The sequence below is a fragment of the Rhinoraja longicauda genome, chromosome 21, assembly GCF_053455715.1.
Source record: "Rhinoraja longicauda isolate Sanriku21f chromosome 21, sRhiLon1.1, whole genome shotgun sequence".
NCBI classification, from domain to species: Eukaryota; Metazoa; Chordata; class Chondrichthyes; order Rajiformes; family Arhynchobatidae; genus Rhinoraja; species Rhinoraja longicauda.
The window spans coordinates 6,374,128-6,391,752 of NC_135973.1; the positions used below are offsets into that span (position 1 = coordinate 6,374,128).

The window sequence follows — 17,625 nt, forward strand, 5'->3', positions numbered from 1 at the left end:
TTCTGTCCTTCTTCAATAATGAATCTGAGGTACATATTCTCCTTTAAACTTTTGATTGGAATTGTCAAACATCGAGTTGCCCGGGTAACCAGCTACTTGTGGAAATCAATTTTGAAAAATGTAACTGGAGATGAAGAGGAGTTTCTTGAGTCAGAGGGTGGTGAATCTGTGAAATTCATTGCCACAGAAGGCTATGGAGGCCGTCAATGGATATTTTAAAGGCGGAGATTGACAGATTATTGATTAGTATGGGTGTCAGGGGTTATAGGGAGAAGACAGGAGAATGGGGTTGGGAGGGGAAGATAGATCAGCCATGATTGAATGGCGTAGACTTGATGGGCAGAATGGCCTAATTCTGCTCCTACATCTTATGAACTTATGAACTATTTCACAAAGCACAAAGTGCTGGAGGAAGTCAGTGGGTCAGGCAGCATCTGGGGAGGGCATGGACAGTCGACAATTCTGGTCGACTCAATTTGGAAGTAAGATCCTAATGTGAAATTCTTGCTCAGGAAGGCTGTCAAAGGTTATATGGAGAAGGCGAGAGAATGGGGTTGAGAGGGGAAAGTAGATCGGCCAGATTGAATGGTGGAGTAGACTGGACGGACCAAATGGCCTAATTCTGCTCCTATTTCTTGCGGAAACGTCGCCTGTATTTTGCTCCCACAGATGCTGCCTGACCCGCTGTGTTCATCCTGCACTTTTCATTTTACTCGGGATTCCAGCATCTACAGTCTCTTATATCTCAAATTTAAGTGTTAGCCTTCCAGAGGTATAAATCCTTGTTAGAAGTAGCAAATAAAGTGGAACTTACAAACCAGTCACATTTCAGAAATCTTTGGATAAGAAAATTGATGGGAGTGCAAAATAAGCTTCAAGTTTGATACAACCACACAATATTCTATTAAACGTCATCTGTGGTTTGGAAGCTTTCTTACAATCCATGTTATCCATCATAGTGTGTTTCACCAACACGAAGCTGAATCTTTATTTCTTTCAAAGATTAGTCATCAAAAGACTTCTTCCAGTTAAATATTTGTAATTTCTTCTCAACCTTGTGCAGATTCAACGATTTGCTGAAAACCCTGAAAACCTGGCACTCTTGGCAAATCTGACATTACCCAGTGAAGTTTCAAAGTTCTACCTCAACTTGCTGGTCAGAAACAACTCTAATGTGACTGTCTTAAGGTAGGTCTTTGACATCATCTCTCCCTGACAGGAGTGAAGCAGTTTAATGTTGTATTGTGAAAAGGCTGGGGGCATTGCGGGTGTGAACAACATTTCTTGATCATCCGGGTTTCCCCTGAGAAGGTGGTGGTGGGTCACTTCCTTAAACCATTCATGATGTGTGGACCAATGTACACAGTCGTCCCAGAGTTGACCACTCTGCCATTTAAAATGGTTTGATTGTCACATTGCATTGCAGTCGATGCCACAATAATCTTGTCACCTTATTTGTAGTCTTGCCTGTTGAGAGGGGCTTCCTTCCTCAAGTTCAAGGCTTTGCATTGTTTTGAGTTTGAAGCTGTAAATAATCCAATTACCAGCAACTGAGAAATATAGAGAGACTAAGTAAAGCCAATTTTCATGAAGGGGCAGCACAGTGACACAGTGGCGGAGTTGCTGCCTTACAGTGGCAGGGACCCAGGTTTGATCCTGACCTCGGGTGCTGTCTGTACAGAATTTTTACGTTTTCCCCGTGACCACGTGGGTTTTCTCCTGTTGCTCCGGTTTATCCCACACTACAAAGATGTGCAGGTTTGTAGGTGAATTGGCTTCTGAAATAGTCAATTGCCCTTCGTGTTTAAGTTAGTGCTCATATACGGGGTGATCACTGGTCGGCGCAGACTCGATGGGCTGAAGGGCCAGTTTCCAAGCAATATCTATAAAGTCTAAAGGTAGTTCCTCTTTCACAGTAAAACTAGATATTAATTGGAAAACTTAGGAACTGATGCAAGTTGGGGGATGATGTGTAAAGTATCTTGATGATTCTTCAAAGTTTGCTTGTGTAACAATTCTATAATAGCTCCAGGGAGGGAGAATACTCCATCTCTGTAAGATTGGCTCACACATTGTGCGACTGGCATCTATCTCTTGCAGCCTCCCAGACTCTCTGTTTTGCTTCATTGACGGTACTTCACTGCCCTTGAGTGGACAGGAAATCTTGTCTGTGATCGAGAAGGTAAACCAAGTGTGTGAGCCTGGTGTGTCCCCGAACACAACTGCCAATGGGACCTCACCCGCTGAAGGTCCGACAGATGAACAGCTTCAGGTGAGAAATACTTCCTGTAAAACATTTTGCTGAAGCAGGTGTTGTGAAAGATGCTCGGTGTTAATGCCTTGCTGTTTGTTCTTTCAGTTGGCGGTAGTTTTAGTGGGCAAAATCGACACCTTTTCAGTCAGCACTTTGAACGCTTTGGGGCAAACCGCAGTCGGACTGTCGCTGTCACAGGTTAACAAAATTGATGGGAACACTCTGGAGCGAGCCCTCCCAAACCTGGGCAGCATCAGAGGCTGGAACATTGGCCAGGCTAATTCCATCATCAACAGGCTACTACAAGACGGTTATCAAGTAAGTTAATGAAAAAAACAGTAATGAATCAATTAGTAACAAGTGAATAAAATGAATGCTCATATTATCTCGAGCCTCTGGTGATTAAGTGAATTTGCTTTACAAGGTTAAAATCTGTATCTGAGCAAAGAATTTTCAAAGAGCTGGATGTAAAGATATTGACTGTGCAACACCACACATTTCTCTGTATTAAATTCCATCAACCATTCCTCAGCCCATTTACCCAACCCATCAAGATCCCACTGCAATTTTTGACAACCATCTTCACTCGTGACATTACCACCCACTTTTGTTTCATCTGCGAACTTGCTAACCATGCCATGTACATTCTCATCCAAATCATAGAAATGAACCCTGCACCAAACCCTGAGGCATACCACTAATCACAGACCTCCAGTCCGGAAAGCAACCTTCCACCATCACCCCCTGTTCCAGTCCATGAAGCCAATTTTCTATCCATTCAGCTACCTTTCCTTGAATCCCATGGGATCTATCCTTCCAGAGCAGCCTACCATGTAGACCCATGCAGAAGCTAAGTTCTTCCACAGCAGTATTTGGTCTTAATGCCAAATGTACAATGGTGCAAGCAATGGGAAGATCAGCCAATATTTTCAGTCATTTCTCACTAAATATTCTCTGACATGGGGAATGGGGGAGGTAATCACAAAATTATGCCACCAATCTTGAAAATGAATTCTTGATAGCATGGTCAATTTGTGACATTTGCCTTTCACTTTTCACCCAGGTCAATGACACGAATAGACTGCTGGGTCTGGGAAGCCTGGTTGTCGGTATTCCCAGCAATGTGTTCCAACGTATTAATCCTATGATATTGATCAATGTCATCGCAAGCAGTAGGTTTGGTGAGGATATTAGAAGTGCACCACAATCTATACGGACGATCTGTGTTCTGCAGGTGAGCAATGGTCACGGGTACAAAACGCGATCTGTTTCTCACGGGCTATCTAGATGTTATCAACGTTAATGCTGTTGTGTGATACCAGTTCTCGTCTTCTCGTAAATTCTATCCTATTTTGTTGTAAATCAGGTGCTGAGAAACGTTAACAACCCAGCTGCCACTGTGAGGAAGATCACATCTGTTCTTGTCCAAGAGATTCCACCTGTGCTGTTAACCTCTAACCTAAGCCTCAGCAACGTCAACAATAAACGGTGGACTCCCAGTCAGGTAGATGATCTGGTTGTTTACAGCAGGGACGACGGCTGTAATGATGGAGATCTCATTGAAACTTACTGAAGAGTGAAAGGCCGCGGTAGAGTAGATTTTTAAGGTGGAGATTGACAGATTTTTGATTAGTACAGGTGTTAGGGGTTACGGGGAGTGGGCAGGAGAATGGGGTTGAGTGGGAAAGATAGACCAGCCATGATTGAATGGTGGAAGAGACTTGATGGGCTGAATGGCTTAATTCTTCTCCTATAATCTATCAAACTTATGAAAGTCAGCTGCTTCATGCCATTGTACGTTAGATGTTAGGAATATTGTCCCATTCATGTTGTGTGAGCGGTGAATGTATGAACACTCCATAACCCTGTTACATTAGTTATTAATTCAAATCGTTTTTTTCCATAGTCTGCCGTTTTCTTTCAAGATGTGGTCAGATCCAACAACAATTTTGAGACGTAAGCAATGCTCTTTTAATTTCTGCCGTTTTTGATGCCTAAATCAGGGTTGCCATGCCTGAGTTCCCAATGTGGCATTGTTGTCCGTCTATTTAGCTTGAGTGTTGATGTCATCATTTGTGCAATTGAGTTGAGTTTGAGCTTTCTCGTGTAGTTTCTAACACAGCCGATGATTTGTGTGACGGCCAATGATTAATCAGTGATTAAACAGGTTGAGGTAGATACAGTCGCACCATTTAATACCTACATGGACAGGAAAGATTTAGAGGGATGGGAGATGGGACTAGCCTAGATGGGGTGACTTGGTATGCATGGACGAGTTGGGTCGAAGGGCTGATATCCATGCAGTTCGACTCTATGATTCTATAAAGAGAAGGGCTGGCAAACAACTTTTCTATGTGGGAAGAAACCGGAGCATTCAGAGGAAACCCATGCAGTTACTGGGAGAATGTGCAAACTCCACACAGACAGTACCCAAGATCAGGATTGAACCTCTGACACTGTGAGGCAGCAGCTCTACCAGCCTCAGGTTGTTGGAGGTGCAGTTGGAGGTGGTGGGATACAGGAAAGACATTGAAAGATAGAGACAAGTTGAGAATTTGGAACTACATTATAAATGATTAGAGAGGCAATTCATATTTTATTTCATTTATTAATCAAAATTTTAAAGTACGTTGAATCATTAAAAAAAAGTGCATTCTGAATTTTTCCTCGCCCATATCACTAAAAGCATCATTAACTCACATTTCTTCGGTGCCGGCCATCCCAGTGAAAATGTACTCAAATAAAGCAAGTTACTTCATGACGTTTCAGATTCTCGCCCTCTGTACTGCAAGGCTTCAGTTGTGGAGCGGTGAAGTCCCTGAACGATACCACTTTTCTTCAACTTGTGCAAGCGATGAAGGGCAAAGGTGCTTCGCTTGATGAAGGGCAGGTGAGAACATTCACAACATTTCCATGTTCATAATGCTGGAGTTCAATTTTGCTGCTGTCTTGGTTTGAAGGTAAACATTAAAGATAGACTGTACAAAGCAATGTCATTCTAATTAGTGAAATGTCCTCAGGGATTCTAAGGCCTTCTTTCCTGTAAATCATAAATTCACAAGGGATAGGAGCAAAATTAGGCCATTCGGCCCATCAAGTCTACTCCACCATTCAATCATGGCTGATCTATCTTTCCCTCTCAACCCCATTCTTCTGCTTTCTCCCCATAACCCCTGACACCTGTACTAATCAAGAATTTATCTATCTCTGCCTTAAAAATATCCATTGACTTGGCCTTCACAGCCAAATCACAATATAGCTTTTAACACCAACGGTTAGAACCAGAAAATATACTTGTTAAGGTACCAGTGCTGTCAATCATACAGAATTAGTATGTGGCAAAACGGAAATGTCAATCAGAAGGCCAAAGTTCACATAAACTTCCTCTAACCTCATTCACTGCATTTGGTGGTCCTGATGTGGACTCCTTTACATCAGCGAGACCAAGCCTAGTCTACAAGTGCATTTCGCCTAACAGTTGTACTCGGTCCGCCAAGGCCTGCTGGATCTCCTAGTTGCTGACCATTTTAACTCCCCTTCCCATTCCCATACTGGATAGGTAACATTATGGGTCGGGGACCCTTCTTCAGATCTTTCAACAGTTTTCTATTATTCATCAACCTCAAAACGACAACTCCACTGTTCAATCAAATGCTGGCAATGGACAACTATAGGATATAGCAATAAATAACCCCAAAATCTAGAATTATGCACTATTGTTCTGAAATTATTGCGACAATGGACACAAAATGACGGAGTAACTCTGCAGGTCAGACAGCATCTCTGGAGAAAAGGGATAGGTGACATTTCGTGGTTCAATGTTCCAAGGTCAGTTTATTGTCACATGTACCAGTTAGGGTACGGTGAAATTTGAGTTACCATGCAGCTATACTAAGTGAACAGCAACTAGACACACAACCACATAAAATTTAACATAAACGTTCACCACAGCGGATTCCACATTCCTCACTGTGATGGAAGGCAATATAGTTCAATCTGCTTCCTCTTTGTTCTCCCGCGGGCAGGGCAATCAAACCATCCGCAGTTGAGACCCTTCTTCAGACTAGGAGTCAGGGAACGGGAAACTAGAGGTCTGGGAAGGTATGGAACAAAGCAAAGCCTGCAAAGATGACTCAGGAAAGGTGGAGCCCACAATGGTCCATTGTTGGCTGGGGACGAGATGATAACAAAGGAATACAAGCGGTGATTTTAGCAAGAAGACTAGAGTGGAGGAGAGATGGAGAGAGAGGGGTTACATGAAGTTAGAGCAATCAATATTCATGCCACTGGGTTATTAGCTGCCTAAGTGACTGGAATGTCACCTATTACTTTTCTACGGAGATGCTGCCTGACCATCTGTCACTCCAACGTTTTGTGTCTATCTTCAGTGTAAACCAGTATCTGCAGTTCCTTCTTACACATTTTGTCTGAAATTATTGCGTCCCTTTTCAGCTTGTCTGTATATCGGCTAGACTACCGTCTGATAGGTCACAGCTCCTTTTGGACACCTTGCCTGTGGACACCCTTCTGTTTTTCAAGTAAGTTATATTTTGCCAATTGTTGTAATGAATAGAGCTTTGACCATGTTCTCCAACAACCATTGAATGTAATTTACTCAAGGATATAACTGCATGATGCTGACCCAGATTGTCCAGTTTACCCATAATCGTGGTCATTCTCCTCGGTGGCATGGAGAAAATCAACAATATCATAGTGAATATTATATAAGAACTACATCTCTTAATACTGCACATCCAAGTTTTTTTTGACAGTGTGGGAACAAGGAGAAAAAAAGTAGGTGAAGTATTAAGTGTAAATTGGGTATTGAGGAGTTCCAATGCCTTAATATAATCCGATGTTACTCATAGAGTTATAGATCTTATATAGCATGGAAACAGGGCATTTTGCCCATCTTTCCCATACCAACCAAGTTGGCACACTGGGCTAGTCTCATTTACCTGTATTTGGCTCATATCCCTCTAAGCCCTTCCTATCCAAGTCTTTTCAAAGTCCTAATTGAACCCACTTCTATAGCTTCCTCTTCTTGTTTCATTTTGTAGCTCTGCAGACTTCAGAAGTTCTCTCAACTGCCAAGATTTCTTCAGATTAGTCGGGAAATCCAACATTGACATCTTGCAGAAAGGATCGGCAAGAAGGCGGAATATTTTGAATGATGCCAAAGCTTGTTTGGTAAGGACAAAATGCTCAGCAATTCAAGTTGGAGATTGTTGAAAACGATGTGTTCCGAGATAATAATGACTGCAGACTTGGACAATGCAGGAATGTCTTCTTGCTCTTTATAGATATTGAAAGAATGAGGATGGTTCTTCCAGGGGTGGCTTTCCAAGACAAACATAAGTGAATAAGCACAGTCGCAATAACATTGTTCTTAAATGTCAGTTATGTCTGTCTCGACTTTTCTTTGATCTATTTACTGTAACAATAACCAGTGCTTTCCTTATGACGGTACGGCATAATAGCACCTCTAAAAAGCTCAACATTATTATTTTGTTTATTATTTGTGCACACTGGCACCTCTTTATGTAAAAGCAAAGCTCTGTTCAAAGCAAAGTAACAATTCAATAATCTTCACAATTCACTTTCAGATTTCCTCACTGGAATATTTATTTCCACTTTTCCACTGCACAAAAAGAGAGCAAGGCAGAATAGTGGGAATTAGACCAGTCTGACTTTGGTGGTTGGTAAGATTTTAGAGTCCACTAGACCAAGTGGACCCGTCGGGCCCAAACTTTTCCTGCATTGGTGCAGCACCCTCTCCTCCCCCCTCCGCACCTCCCCCCCTCTCCCCTCCCCCTCCCCCTCCCCCCTCCCCCTTAAGACCACAAGAGGACCATAAGAGGAATAAGTTGTTAGTGAGTCTGGTGGTGTGGACTTTCGAGCTTCTGTATCTTCAGCCAGACGAGCAGGGAGAAGAAGGAATGACAAGTGTGGAATAAGTCTTTGATTATGTTGGCTGCTTTTCCAAGGCAGCCTGAAGTGTAGATGGAATCAACGGTGGGAAGTTTGGTCTGTGAACTGTTTTTCATTTGTATGGGGAAATATATCTGCTGCTGAACTTACACTACTGATTTTGCTTAAAAATTCAGGGAATTACTGGCAGAAATCTAAGGAAGGAAAATGTGATGATACTGGGCAGATTGGTCTGTGACCTCGAAGGTTCCGTTATAAGTGAATCTGACATTTCGGTTTTGGATGCGTTGAGGTTTTGCACCTCATTTGGAAACGATCAGAAGAAAGCCATTGAAAATCTGCTAATAAATGGAACCACAAAATACGGGTACTCGTAAAATATCTATATATGTGTCTACCGTATTGACTGAAGTCCTAATTTCATGTTTCATTATTTCTAGTAGTACAGTTTAATTTATTGTTTATTGCGGAATTCTCTGCCTCAGTGGAATTCTCTGCCTCAGAAGGCAGTGGAGGCCAATTCTCTGAATGCATTCAAGAGAGAGCTAGATAGAGCTCTTAAGGATAGCGGAGGTCAGGGGGTATGGGGAGAAGGCAGGAACGAGCTACTGATTGATAATGATCAGCCATGATCACATTGAATGGCGGTGCTGGCTCGAAGGGCCGAATGGCCTACTCCTGCACCTATTGTTTATTGTCTATTGTCTACATGTACCGAGGTGAGTGAAAAGCTTTTGTTGCGTGTGGTCCAGTCAGTGGAAAGACAATACATGATTAAAATCGAGCCATTTACAGTGTATTGATACATGATAAGGGAATAATGTTCAGTGCAAGGTAAATAATAATAATATATTCCTTTATTCGTCCCGCACCGGGGAAATTTACAGTGTTACAGCAGCAAAGTGGACAGCAAGAGAGCAAGAGATCATTCATTATAAATAAAAGATACATAAATTGTCATCAGTTTTCTGTGTGTTCTTAGCTGTTATTGTTGACTCGTCTGCTGAGAGCAGTGCTGCTTGTGCAGTCTCACAGCAGCGGGAAGGAAGGACCTCCTATCTCTCCTTCACGCACTTGGGGTGAAGGAGTCTGTCACTGAAGGAGCTACTCAGTGCAGTGACAGTGTCCTGCATGGGGTGGGAGTCGTTGTCCAGCAGCGATATTAGCTTTGCCATCATCCTCCTCTCTCCCACCACCTGCACTGAGCCGAGGGGGCAACCCAGGACAGAGCTGGCCTTCCTGACCAGCTTGTCGAGTCTCTTCCCTTCCGCCGCTGGGATGCTGCTGCTCCAGCAGACCACTCCATAGAAGATGGCCGATGCAACCACCGTGTTGTAGAAGGTCCTTAGTAGTGACCCCTGCACTCCAAAGGACCTGAGTCTCCTTAGCAGATAAAGTCCGCTCTGGCCCTTTCTGTATAGAGCATCGGTGTTTTCAGTCCAGTCCATTTTATTGTTGAGGTAGACACCCAGGTTCTTATAAGAATCCACCCTCTCGATGTCCATTCCCTGGATGTTCACCGGTGTCGGGGGGACCTGGCTGCGCCTGCGGAAATCTACCACCATCTCCCTGGTTTTCCCCGCGTTGATCCGGAGGCAGTTCCACTGGCACCAGTCCACAAACTCCTTGATCAGTTCTCTGTAAGCCCTGTCCTCGTCGCCCGCGATGAGGCCGATGATGGCAGAGTCGTCAGAGGGGGCAACGTCCAATAAAGCCAGTAAAGTCCAATTTTGCAAGGAGGTTTGTAAATACCATCTAAGTGCTGATACGATGTAATCTCCTTTAGAAAGAAAAGAAAATACTAATCTGTTCATTTACTTCACTGGTTGTAAAACAATCAACAAATCATTTTAGTGCAGGTACACGTTAACCTCGTGCATTTATTTATCAGGATGGCAGAATGAGAATAAGATTAATTTTATATTTTTTTTAAGTCTCAGAATTTTTTAATCACCTCTTGGAATTCTGCAAATTACTTTTGATGTTTATGTTTAGTTTGGAGATTCAGCATGGGAACAGGCCCTTCGGCCCATCGATCACCCATTCACATTAGTTCTATGTTATCCCACCTTCTCATCCATTCTCGACACACTAGGGGCAATTTACTGAGGCCAATTAACCTACAAACCTGCACGTCATTGCGATGTGGGAGGAAACTGGAACAACCGGAGGAAACCCACGCGGTCACTGGAAGAATGTACAAACTCCACACAGACAGCACCCGAGGTCAGGATCGAACCCGGGTCTCTGGTGCTGTGAAGCAGCAGCCCTATTGGTGCTCCACTGTGCCACCCTATCTAATAGTAACACCTACATATCCAAAGGTTTTTCCAAATCAGGAACATAAGTAAACATCAGTATCCTCCACTTCAAAAATCTTACCTCTTTGATATTTTAGTTCCACAATACTTAGAATAGTTTAGAAAATAAATTATTCAGATTCTGTCAAGAACAGGCAGCGATGATTAATGGTGGAGCATATTTTGGTGCATTCGCTTGGTGAAAATTTCCTCTTTTTTTGACAATACCAAGTAAATGGAAGACGTAAACTATGATATAAGTTTTATTAACCTGTGAAGATTCTTTTTAATTTTGATATCTTTCCCGCAATCTCAAAGAATATGAAGTGAGTTCTGTGGGAATTTGAAAGAGTTTGGATTGAAATTTTAAAAATAATTAAGATGCTGGCAATGTGAGATAAAAACACAAAATGCTGCATTTTATGCATTTACTATTATGTCATTTGGGTTTTTGGTTTTATAATTTCAAAGGTTTCATGTAATTTATATAATCTCAGGAATGACTAATATGAGGATCTTAATTGTATTTCATTATCCCTCAAAACTCTGGTGCATAGAAGTCAGTTACTAATTTGCTACTCACAGTGAGGTGAGACACAAAATGCTGGAGTAACTCAGCGAGACAGGCAGCATCTCTGGAGAGAAGGAATCAGCGACCCGAAACGTCACCCATTCCTTCACTCCAGAGATGCTGCCTGTGCTGCTGAGTTACTCCCGCATTTTGTGTCTATCTTCGGTTTTAACCAGCATCTGCAGTTCCTTCCTGCACTTACTGTGAGGTATTTTTTAATAATGAACTTTCTTCTTTGTAGTCTTCCTTCATCATGGTCATCGACGACATTTCAAAATCTGGGATATCTTCCTTTGACATTCACAAACAACACTTTGGGGCAAGTGGATAAGGTATGTTTGAAAATGGATTAGTACATCTAAATTTGTGAGAAAATAACCAGGTTAACTTCTAACCATAGACTGGAACATGGTTCAGCTGAAGCTTTGTCATAAGAATCGCTTCATGATACAAATTTGAGTTGAGTTGAGGATTTGAATTTAGGAGCAAGGAGGTCTACTGCAGTTGTATAGGGCCCTGATGAGACCGCACCTGGAGTATTGTGTGCAGTTTTGGTCTCCTAATGTGAGGAAGGACATTAGTGCTATTGAGGGAGTGCAGCGTAGGTTCACCAGATTAATTCCCGGGATGGCGGGACTGACATATGATGAAAGAATGGTTTGACTAAGCTTATATTCACTGGAATTTAGGACGAGAGGGGATCTACTAGAAACATATAACATTCTTAAAAGATTGGACAGGCTAGATGCTGGCTTGAGGGTCCGAATGGCTTACTCCTGCACCTATTTTCTATGTTTAAATCTCACCAGTCTTGTTGAAACAAGGAATTGCAGCAAAATTCTTGTTGAAACAAGGAATTGGTTTACAAAACAAAGACACGGGGTGCTGGAATAGTTTAGTGGGTCAGGCAGTAGTTTACTGTACATCGTGTTGTTACTTGCGAGCAAAGCACCAAGGCAAATTCCTTGTTTGTATACATACTTGGCTAATAAAATTTATTCAATTCAAAAAATTTATTCAATCCCTGGAGAACACTTTTGGTGGGACCCTTCACCATTGTTCGTCCCTTTTCAGTTTTTATAAGTGATCGGAGCAGAATTAGGCAATTCGGCCCAAGTCTATCCCGCCATTCAATCATGGCTGATCTATCTTTCCCTCCTAATCCCATTCTCCTGCCTTCTCTTCATGACCCCTGACATTCGTCTGTTTCTTCCAATCTGGTTCCCTTGTTCTCTCTATCCTCCTGTTCTCCTTCTCCTCAGCCACCGCCCTGAGCTCATTATCCTACTGTAATCTCCTAAAACAACCCAATCTTCTGATCACCCTCACAATCTAATTCACCTCCCCACTTTTATCATCTCTCCAACTTCATTCCCTTCCCTTCCTTCAATTCTCCTCCATCTGCCAAGGGAGGCAAAGCCTATTCCACGATTCACCATGCTCAAGTTTGATTTATTTTTAGCGATACAGCGCAGAAACAGGTCCTTCAGCCCACCGAGCCTGCGCTGACCAGCAATCTCCCTGTACACTAACACTATCCTACGCACTAGGGACAATTTTACCGCAGCCAATTAAGCTACAAACCTGTACGTCTTTGGAGGAACTGGAGCTGCTGGAGAAAACTCATGCGGTCACAGAGAGAACGTGCAAACTCCATACAGACAGCACCCACAGTCAGGATTGAACCTGGGTCTTTGGAGCTGTAAGGCTGCAACTCTACCACTGTGCCATCCCAAAACTATCCACTTTTGCACTTGGTTGATTGTAACAATTTAGACCCAAGCAGCCTTTTACTTTGTTGTCACCACATGATATGCATGTTGACGTATTTCTAACCGGAATTTCATCCTGATGGTATACTGCAAACCTGAGACATAGAATTGCTAATAAATATTGTGAATGAATATCTGGAGAATCAGAATAAAATGGAGAAAGTAAATAGACAGTGAAATGAATTATCACATGATGTTGAGGTGAGAAAATGCACCCAAAAGGAAATAGAAACAAGGAACTGCAGGTGCTGGTTTACAGAAGCAAAAAAACACAAAGTAATGGAGGAACTCAGCAGGTTAAGCAGCATCTCTGGAGACATGGATATGTGACCTTTGGGGGCGGGACCCTTCTTCAAACTGATTCCAGAAGAATATATTGTAGTATAAGATCCAGCAGATTCTACAGAGTTAGAACACAGGTACCAGGAGAGAGGTTGTTCCATAAATTATATGAAGATAGACACAAAGTGTTGGAGTAAGTGAGCGGGACAGGCAGCATCTCTGGAGAGAAGCAATGGGTGACAATTCGGGTCAAGACCCATCTTTGATGTAAACCAGCATCTGCAGTTCCATTCTTTGAAATTATATGAAATTAGAATTGGATAAGCCCTGTCCTTGTGCACCAATGTGGTCACTAATGGAGGTGCAAACTGATACTGGGATATTGGTGGAATGGATTGGTACATTTTTACAATGCGTTTTTAAATAATATTTTCATGCTCATTTTCCACTGGCAATTCAGGGGTATTGTCCATTTAGATGTTTGATGAGACTCTTCAGCTTTTCCTATTCTTCTCCACGCAGTCTGTCCTTTTTGAAGCTCTGCCGAGATTTATCAAGAAGGTCAAAAGAATGAGACCTGCCGGCGAGGTGGTGATATTGATCAACCAGTTCAATTTGCGAGGAAGATCGAACATTGCAGCAAGTATGTAAACAGCATAAGTGTACAAATACAAGTGTACAAGTGTGTGCTTGACAGCACAAGTGCTAAGTGTATGTATGTGTGTGCTTGTGTGTATATGTTTATATATTTATTTTTATATATATATATATATATATATATGATACTTTAATTGTCACATGTGACAATTCACAGTGAGATGCTTTGTTTTGCATACCTAGGCATACAAAGAGTCACCATGTAAAGGGTGTCGACAAAGTTACAAAGTACCTCTTTTTATATTTACACGCTCATACGTATGAGTATATGACCACACATCACAAATGAGTGATATGGTCGTACAACTAATCTGTTACTATGCAGGTATTCCTAGCAATGATTTGCAGACAGTGATCAATTTACACCATGACTGCTGGAAAAATTAAATTCAATCAAATACATTCATAGAGTCATGCAGCATGGAAACAAATCCTTCGGCCCTACTTGCCCACAACAAACAACATATCCCATCTACACTAGCCCCACCAGCCTTCTTTTGGCCCATATTCATCTAAACCTGTCCTATCCATGTACCTGTTTCTTAAATGTTGTGATGGTACTTGCCTCAGCTACCTCATCTGGCAGCTCGTTGCATACGCCCACCTCCCTTTTGTGAAAAAAGTTGCATCTCAGGTTCGAGAAATGTAAACTTCACGAGTCAAGGCTGCTTAACTGTCTTATCAGTTTCAGCCAAACGGAAATATTACAACTAACAGAGGTTTGTATTTGCAGTCTGTACAGAGGGAGTGATAGGTCCCGAGGACATCAGTGACCTGACGCCTGCAATCTACAATGCGGCCCAGTTGGACATTTGTTTGAGTGATGCTGTGCTGAAAGATAATGTTCTCCAACTGGGATCTCTTGCCTTTGATCAAACACAGCTGAAAGTGCTGAAAAACAGACTACTGCAAGTGAGTAGGCATTGTAAAAATGCTATTTCTGTGATGTCTTTCACAGCTTCAAGACAAATTAACTAGCTGAGTTTAGTTTATTGCCGCCTGTACTGAGCTACAGTGGAAAGTGTTTGTTGTGTGATTAAAAACAATACAGGATTACAATCGAGCCATCCACAGTGTACAGGTACATGATAAAGGGAATAATGTGAATAATGTTTAGTGCAAGATAAAACTAGTAAAGTACGATCAAAGATAGTCCGAGGGTTTCCAATGAAGCAGATAGTAGTTCAGGATTGCCTGAGTTGCCTTAATGGTAGGATGGTTCAGTTACCTGATAATAGCTGGGAAGAAACTGTCCCTGAATCTGGAGGTGTGCATTTTTACACTTCTATACCTTTTGCCCAATGGGAGAGGGGAGAAGAGGGAGTGGCCAGGGTGTGACTCATTCTTGATTATGCTGCTGTCCTTGACGAGGCAGCGTGAGGTATAAATGGAGTCAATGGAAGGGAGGTTAGTTTGTGTGATGGTCTGGGCAATGTTCACAATTCTCTACAGTTTCATGCAATCTTGGATGGAGCTGTTCCCATACCATGCTGTGATGCATCCCGGTAAAATGCTTTCTACGGCATATTTGTGGCTGATTTTTGAACTTTACGAACTTTATTAAATATATTGAAAATGTATAAAAATTTACAGTACGAAACGTCAAAGACTAGAGGGCAGAGCTTTAATTGTCATTGGTGCCTACGTTTGGGGGTAGAGGGATTGGACAGACTTGCATTATTTTCTCCAGAATGCTGGAGGTTGAGGGGAGACCAGATGTTTCTCAAAATAAAGGTTTGCCCATTTAAGCTTGATAGAGTGATAGAGTCATACAGCGCGGTAACAGGCCCTTCGGCCCAACTTGCCCATACCGGCCCAACTTGCCCATACCGGCCCAACTTGCCCATACCGGCCAAACTGCCCATACCGGCCAAACTGCCCATACCGGCCAAACTGCCCATACCGGCCATACCAGCTACACTAGTCCCACCTGCCTGCCTTTGGCCCATATCCCTCTAAACCTGCCCTATCCTGTAACTGTCTTAATTGTTTCTTAAATGTTGCAATAGTCCCTGCCTCAACTACCTCCTCTGGCAGCTCATTCCATCCACCCACCACCCTTCGTGTGAAAACGTTACCCTTCAGATTAAACCTATGTCCTCTGGTACTCTGGGCAAGAGACTCTGTGTGTCTACTCGATCTATTCCTCTCATGGTTTTATACACCAAGGATGTACATCCTTATTTCTCTTTCAATCCCAGAGTGCTATGTTTGCTGATTCATGATACATATTCAAGGCTGAAGTATATTTTGGATGTGGGGCTAATTAAGGATAAAGGATCAACTAATTGAGGCCACTGATCAAATCATTAATGAGGGACCATGCAGACCAAGTATACAGAGTACGTCGACTACACGAAATGATTATTTTATTATCTTGCATTTTCTGAAATAGATCTATCGCAATGGACTCCCGGAAAGCCAGGTCCAACTGTTGGGCAACATCTCCATTGTGTTTAATGCAACGGAAGTCAGTAGCTGGAATATCACTCGAGTGGAGACACTCGGTGCACTAATGAAGCAGCCGCTTGAAAACACAATGGTACGAAAACCAGGAAAATATAAATGCAAACATTTTGCCGTCTACAGACATAGGATGATGTAATCTGGGAGATAGTTTTCTAAAATGTGACATACTTGGGACTTTGTTAGTAGAAATGTGTAGGAAGGAACTGCAGATGCTGGTTTACACTGAAGATGGACACAAAATGCTGGAGTAACTCAGTGGGTCAGGCTGCATCTCTGGAGATGGAATGGGTAACGTTTCAGGTCAAGACCTAGCACACAGCTAATAATTGCCTGTTTCCTTTATCATCATTGCTTTTTTGCATATATTTCATTCATTTGTTTTATATCTCTCTACGTCACCATCTATATCTCTCATTTCCCTTTCCCCTGACTATCAATCTGAAGAAGGGTCTCGACCTGAAATATCACCCATTCCTTCTATTGAGTGATGCTGCCTGTCCCGCTGAGTTACTCCAGTATTTTGTGTCTATCTACATTGTTAGTTGAAATTGATTTGCAACCAGCTCCTTGCAATAAGGTAGAGTTTATGGGTACTGGGAATGGGCAAAATAGTACATTGAGAAAACGTGCACAAAATGGTACATGGAGTACAATCAATTTGAGCTAATGAGGGTCATTTACCAATGGATATTTTTAAAAGAATAATTCCATCCTAAACATTTTATTTAATGTTTCAGAAATGTCAGGAACAAACATCAAAAATCACGCTAATTATTTCTATTTGACAATGAGTAAACTAGTGGGCAGCACGGTAGCACAGCAGTAGAGCTGCTGCCTCACAGTGCCAGAGATCCGGGTTCAATCCTGATTACAGATGCTGTCTGTGCAGAGTTTCTTCATTCTCCCTGTGATTGCGTGGGTTTTCTCTAGGTGCTCTGGTTTCCTCCTACTTTCCAAAGACTTACAAGTTTGCAGGTTAATTGGCTTCTGTAAATTGTCCCTGGTGTGCGGGATGCGGAAGTGGGATAACATAGAACTAGTGAATGGGTGATCAATGGTCGGCACGGACTCGGTGGGCCGAAGGGCCTGTTTCCACTCTGTATCTCTAAACTAAACTAAACTAACAGTGCTCTTCAAATATTCTTCAAACAGGTCAGATCCATTATTACAAGATTTCTCCAGTTAGACGGTAATCTAAATGCAGTATCTTTGAAAGGCATTGGTGGAGCCAATTTGTGCTTTTTGGACCAAGAAAAACTGAAGACCATTTCAAACTTGACGTAAGTATCACATCTTTTAATTATAAGTTTTCTGATAATGCCATCTGCACAAAACTTGGTCTAAATAGCAACTCGTGCAAGTAAATATGCAGCAATGAAGAGCCACCTT

At 42.3% G+C, this 17,625-nt stretch overlaps 1 protein-coding gene across 1 annotated transcript; it reads left to right on the forward strand.

Annotated features, from left to right (window-relative positions):
* The first annotated feature begins 4 nt into the window (after positions 1-4).
* On the forward strand, positions 5-17,520 carry LOC144604166 (mesothelin-like). Its single transcript, XM_078418371.1, has 16 exons — positions 5-29; positions 1,064-1,188; positions 2,101-2,272; positions 2,360-2,572; positions 3,318-3,488; positions 3,621-3,758; positions 4,161-4,210; positions 5,024-5,144; positions 6,707-6,792; positions 7,315-7,444; positions 8,362-8,552; positions 11,298-11,388; positions 13,633-13,753; positions 14,501-14,679; positions 16,163-16,309; positions 17,389-17,520. Exons 5-16 carry the CDS (start codon positions 3,399-3,401, stop codon positions 17,518-17,520), a joined length of 1,476 nt encoding a protein of 491 aa, XP_078274497.1. The 5' UTR covers positions 5-29; positions 1,064-1,188; positions 2,101-2,272; positions 2,360-2,572; positions 3,318-3,398.
* Positions 17,521-17,625: the final 105 nt, after the last annotated feature.